At 47.7% G+C, this 5,924-nt stretch overlaps 1 protein-coding gene across 2 annotated transcripts in view; it reads right to left on the bottom strand.

The window, feature by feature from the left end:
- The window catches only part of LOC110530233 (ephrin type-B receptor 1), a 314,785-nt gene extending 309,064 nt beyond the window's left edge, over window positions 1-5,721 (bottom strand). Inside the window, exon 1 of one of the 2 annotated variants that reach the window (XM_036985803.1) lies at window positions 5,441-5,721. In XM_036985803.1, coding sequence (XP_036841698.1) covers window positions 5,441-5,504 — 64 coding nt within the window. In that variant the 5' untranslated portion in view covers window positions 5,505-5,721. The remainder of the gene's footprint in view (window positions 1-5,440) is intronic. The other variant, XM_036985804.1, reaches the window with a different exon arrangement.
- Window positions 5,722-5,924: the final 203 nt, after the last annotated feature.

The raw sequence follows: 5,924 nt of genomic DNA, 5'->3' as shown, positions 1-5,924 counted from the left end.
AGAGAGGGGGTAGAGAAAGAGAGCGACAGAGAGAAAGGGAGAAAGGGAGAAAGGGGAGAGAGAGGGGGTAGAGAAAGAGAGCGACAGAGAGACAGAGAGAAAGGGAGAAAGGGGAGAGAGAGGGGGTAGAGAAAGAGAGCGACAGAGAGACAGAGAAAAAGGGAGAAAGGGGAGAGAGAGGGGGTAGAGAAAGAGAGCGACAGAGAGACAGAGAGAAAGGGAGAAAGGGGAGAGAGAGGGGGTAGAGAAAGAGAGCGACAGAGAGACAGAGAGAAAGGGAGAATGGGGAGAGAGAGGGGATAGAGAAAGAGAGCAACAGAGAGACAGAGAGAGGGAGGGAGAGAGGGAGAAATGGGACACTGCACATGTATTTTTTCTCTAATGGCATGCAAATGCATCTCCTCTCCTCCCTCCTCTCTCCTCTCTCCTCCCTCCTTCCGCCCAGCTAAAGCGCATGGTGACTTATCCAACAAGTCCTCATAGTTTCCCTTCGAAATTCGACACATTGCGGCTGAATTTCTATTTTTGACGCATTAGTTCTGCATGGTTACAGGGTTAAAACAGAAACCACAGGGTTAAGGTTAGGTATTCATTCAGAGTGGTTAAGGTTAGTTATTCATTCAGAGTGGTTAAGGTTAGGTATTCATTCCGAGTGGTTAAGGTTAGGTATTCATTCTGAGTGGTTAAGGTTAGGTATTCATTCAGAGTGGTTAAGTTTAGGTATTCATTCCGAGTGGTTAAGGTCAGGTATTCATTCTGAGTGGTTAAGGTTAGGGATTCATTCCGAGTGGTTAAGGTTAGGGATTAATTCCGAGTGGTTAAGGTTAGGTATTCATTCCGAGTGGTTAAGGTTAGGTATTCATTCCGAGTGGTTAAGGTTAGGTATTCATTCCGAGTGGTTAAGGTTAGGTATTCATTCCGAGTGGTTAAGGTTAAGGCTATGGTTTGGGAAAGGCGTAAAACAAAAGAATTAAAAACGATCATCAAGTATTCTCATGTCTTACTAGAGCATTGTGAACTGTGGAGGAGCAGTCTTCCAAGCGGCGCGCTCCGGCTCCGAGCTTTGTGAGTTCATGCCTGGTGCTGGTTATTCCTTTAAATGTTTTGTTGTTTTGAGTGCCTGAAGAAGGCATAGAGTATATCAACGTTCTCAGGAAATGTTCAAACATCCAAAATCGCTGTCTATTTCTAGTGATCAGGCAGGATTAATCTACCGTTTCCTCTCCTCTCCTCACCTCTGCCATGGTGTGTGTGTGTGTGTGTGTGTACATGCCTGTGTCAGTGGGTGGTTGCATCCACAAAGCCCTCAAACTATCCCTCACGAGTACCCACAGCTACAGCCAGCCAGTCCTCACGTCGCATAATCAAAACAGTTGATAGGATCAGGGTATTCTGCCCTGGTCTCTGTGACACCATGATCTTTCAGTGACGCCATGGCTGCCATCAGCCAGACAGACAGTCACGGTGTGATATTTTGATTATTTTACCTTTATTTAACCAGGCAAGTCAGTTAAGAACAAATTCTTATTTTCAATGACGGCCTAGGAACAGTGGGTTAACTGCCTGTTCAGGGGCAGAACGACAGATTTGTACCTTGCAACCTTTCAGCTGCTAGTCCAACGCTCTAACCACTAGGCTACCCTGCCGCCACCACGTGTCTACGGCCATCCCCCACATCTCAGCCTGGGGAGTTAACGCGAGTCTTCAGTTCTCAGTCGAGTTTCGCCAAACCACCTCCTTTACACAAACATGAGGTTGCCGGGAGCAACACAGTTCAGATGACCTCGTCCACCTTTCATACACTCGCCTGCTGCTCAGCTCTAATGCTCTGTTTAGCCATCCACTCTTCATCCTCCACTTTGGCTCCATCCCTCGCTCCATTGAGGAGAGATAATAGATGTCAGCCGTGTAGATGACACAGCATGACAGGGGACAGAGACGACCACAGTAAGAGGTTGTTCAGTCAGTCGGATGGTTGAAATCTATAGAAGTAGCAAAGTGATTTATGTCCAGCTGTAGCTCCATATCCAACCTGAACCTATCATAGCTGTAGTAACATGTTTAGGGAGACCCTCAAACACAGCAGTAGCCCTTCCCCTGGCAGACTGATTGGGGGGCTACTCTCTATTCATCATCACCAATCTGTCCATATGGTCAGTGGTGCCCCTCAAACACAGCAGTAGCCCTTCCCCTGGCAGACTGATTGGGGGGCTACTCTCTATTCATCATCACCAATCTGTCCATATGGTCAGTGGTGCCCCTCAAACACAGCAGTAGCCCTTCCCCTGGCAGACTGATTGGGGGGCTACTCTCTATTCATCATCACCAATCTGTCCATATGGTCAGTGGTGCCCCCTCAAACACAGCAGTAGCCCTTCCCCTGGCAGACTGATTGGGGGGCTACTCTCTATTCATCATCACCAATCTGTCCATATGGTCAGTGGTGCCCCCTCAAACACAGCAGTAGCCCTTCCCCTGGCAGACTGATTGGGGGGCTACTCTCTATTCATCATCACCAATCTGTCCATATGGTCAGTGGTGCCCCCTCAAACACAGCAGTAGCCCTTCCCCTGGCAGACTGATTGGGGGGCTACTCTCTATTCATCATCACCAATCTGTCCATATGGTCAGTGGTGCCCCTCAAACACAGCAGTAGCCCTTCCCCTGGCAGACTGATTGGGGGGCTACCCTCTATTCATCATCACCAATCTGTCCATATGGTCAGTGGTGCCCCTCAAACACAGCAGTAGCCCTTCCCCTGGCAGACTGATTGGGGGGCTACTCTCTATTCATCATCACCAATCTGTCCATATGGTCAGTGGTGCCCCTCAAACACAGCAGTAGCCCTTCCCCTGGCAGACTGATTGGGGGGCTACTCTCTATTCATCATCACCAATCTGTCCATATGGTCAGTGGTGCCCCTCAAACACAGCAGTAGCCCTTCCCCTGGCAGACTGATTGGGGGGCTACTCTCTATTCATCATCACCAATCTGTCCATATGGTCAGTGGTGCCCCCTCAAACACAGCAGTAGCCCTTCCCCTGGCAGACTGATTGGGGGGCTACTCTCTATTCATCATCACCAATCTGTCCATATGGTCAGTGGTGCCCCCCAAACACAGCAGTAGCCCTTCCCCTGGCAGACTGATTGGGGGGCTACTCTCTATTCATCATCACCAATCTGTCCATATGGTCAGTGGTGCCCCCTCAAACACAGCAGTAGCCCTTCCCCTGGCAGACTGATTGGGGGGCTACTCTCTATTCATCATCACCAATCTGTCCATATGGTCAGTGGTGCCCCCCAAACACAGCAGTAGCCCTTCCCCCTGGCAGACTGATTGGGGGGGGGGGGGGGGCTACTCTCTATTCATCATCACCAATCTGTCCATATGGTCAGTGGTGCCCCCAAGACACACACACGCAAACAGTGATCTCTGTCACATTGTTTGTGATTACGGGACTGATGTGGTGATTAGGGACAGATAATCAAATTACGGGTGACACGGATCTGGGCAGGGATAATGTGGCCAGGGCCGTATCCTGTCACACACACATACACAGAGAGAGAGAGTGTGAGGGCAACAGATTGGAGATCAGATCAGTTAACATCTTAACCTGCCCGTGAGACAATCTCCTTTCAATTAACCAGCCTAAACAAGGAAATCACTCTCAGCCCTGGTGTTGCCCCGGTAACCTAGTGTGTCTCCCATACCCATCTGTTCAACCCAATAGCCAGCTTTGTCTTTCTAGAGAGACCTTTAGAGCGACTGTCTGGGATTTGGGAAGCGGATAAGATGTCCAATGGGTTGTGTGTGTGTGTGTGTGTGTGTGTGTGTATGTGTATGTGTATGTGTGTGTGTGTGTGTGTGCGTGCGATAGAATATGATAAATAGAAACAAGCAGGTTGTCAGCCACCACTGAATTACATAGCAACACTGAGCTCCCCTGGCAGCCTGAGAGTTGTAATCATTATGAAGAGAAGAAGATGAAACAGAGGTACTATGATCATGTAACACCCACTTCACTTCCTAGTCTTTAATTCATTCCACTTGTCTATGTTAAGCAGAGAACCACACCAGGCCATTTGCTTTGGCAAGTGTGTGAGCAAAGTGAACAAAGGTAGATGTTCCAAATCAAAAAGACTGTAGCATAATGTGCATGCATCACATACTGGATGTCTAGTGCTCTAGTCCCGCAGCTTCTACACAGGAAATAGAAAGTAAGTTAAAGCCTAAGATAGGCTTTTAGCTACTGATGATGGCGGCAGACTTGTCTGTTGATTTAGCCTACACAGTGTGTGTGGTATGTCTGTATGTATGTCTGTCTGTGCGCATTTGTGTGCCAAAGAGGACCAGACAGACAGAGAGAGAAATTGATCCTATTGTATTAATTGTCCTGATCTGGAAAGGCCTCATCACCACCCGTCACCCGGTCAGCATCGTTTGATCTGGCGGAGTCATTACGGTCGCTAAACAGTTTGAGCAGCCATCTATCAAATCCCTCCGCCAATTCAAAATCGCCTGATATTTATCCTACTGTTGCTCGGAGTTGGCGCTAAAAACGAATTATTCGCCTATGACAGGACGTGACCCGAATAACACCGAGTTTTTGAGAGGAGAGATCTACACTCAGGCGCAAACACTTGCCGGTGGAGAAGCATCTCTCCGGGTTAAGTCACAGATAGTGTTTCAAAACTGATGTACAATCTTAGAGAATAAAGGTTCTATGCCTGCTTCAAATATGGCGCCCGTTAAGGTTCTATATATAACCGAAATTGGTTCCATATAGAACGCTATATATAGAACGTTAAGATATCTATAGAACGCTATATGGGACCCAAGGGTTCTAAACGGAAACAACTTTGGTTCAGTGAAGAAGAATCTCTGGGATTCTGATCAAAGAACCCTACAAAATGGTCATATATAGAACCTTTAGGGGTGCCATATATGAAAAGCAATATAACCATTTTTAGTTCTATCCAGAACCTTTTTTTCTAAGAGTGTAGCCTAGCCTAGAAAGATGACCAATTCTTTCATAGCACAATAACATACCACAATAAAACAAATAAAAGTAAGCTCCCCATTTTAAAAGTGTAATGGAAACATTATGGCCAGGATGTATTCAAAGGGAGAATGGGACATGGTCTAACTGCACTGTCTGCAGCCCAGAAGAACCAGACCACCACAGACCCCTACTCTCCCATCCAATTCTGATGAATTATAAAATAACTGGACAGGGTGTAGAGAGGGTCCACGTGCATCGCATCCCTTGTACTCCCTCTGACAGCACAGAGCGCACGCTCTCGCGGATACAATGTGGAGTTCCAGGGGAAAGAGAGCGCGAGAGAGCCCGTGGGAGCTCCGGCGCGTAGCATTATTCAATTTCGTTCCATGGTCCTACCATAAAAACAGAGCAATGAAAATATCAATCATTTAGCCTACCTTCCATCGCAGAAACCGTGGTGGTGATGATGACCCATAAAACCGCAAACAAATCCACAGTCATGGCAGGAATGTATAGTCCACACAGCCTATATCCACTGAGAACCACGCAGGATTTGCGCGCACAAAAAAATCCCTTCAGTTGTCACAGAGCGGTGCATTCCAGTCGGTAAACCCGTGTTGTGAGAGTCACATTTCAAGCCGTAGTAAAGAGTATGTGACAACTAGCGTAGGACCTCGCGGAGTGTATAGGGGATGGATTGGGGTAGTGAGGACGAGAGGAGGGGGGCGAGACAACCTCCTCACACACGGCTAAATCGGCAGGGCCAATCACAGATTGAAAAGTGAAAATCGTTAACCAATCGCCACTGGTCTGCTCCTCCCTGCGTTGTGAAAACACCAAACTTTTCCCTGACCTATTTGAAACCTCGACCGCCTCATCGAAGTAGAATAGCACCACCAATTGGTCTTGATTGGATATTAC

This window comes from Oncorhynchus mykiss, chromosome 8 (genome assembly GCF_013265735.2).
Source record: "Oncorhynchus mykiss isolate Arlee chromosome 8, USDA_OmykA_1.1, whole genome shotgun sequence".
Taxonomy (NCBI): domain Eukaryota; kingdom Metazoa; phylum Chordata; class Actinopteri; order Salmoniformes; family Salmonidae; genus Oncorhynchus; species Oncorhynchus mykiss.
This window is presented reverse-complemented; position numbering and strand designations above follow the sequence as displayed.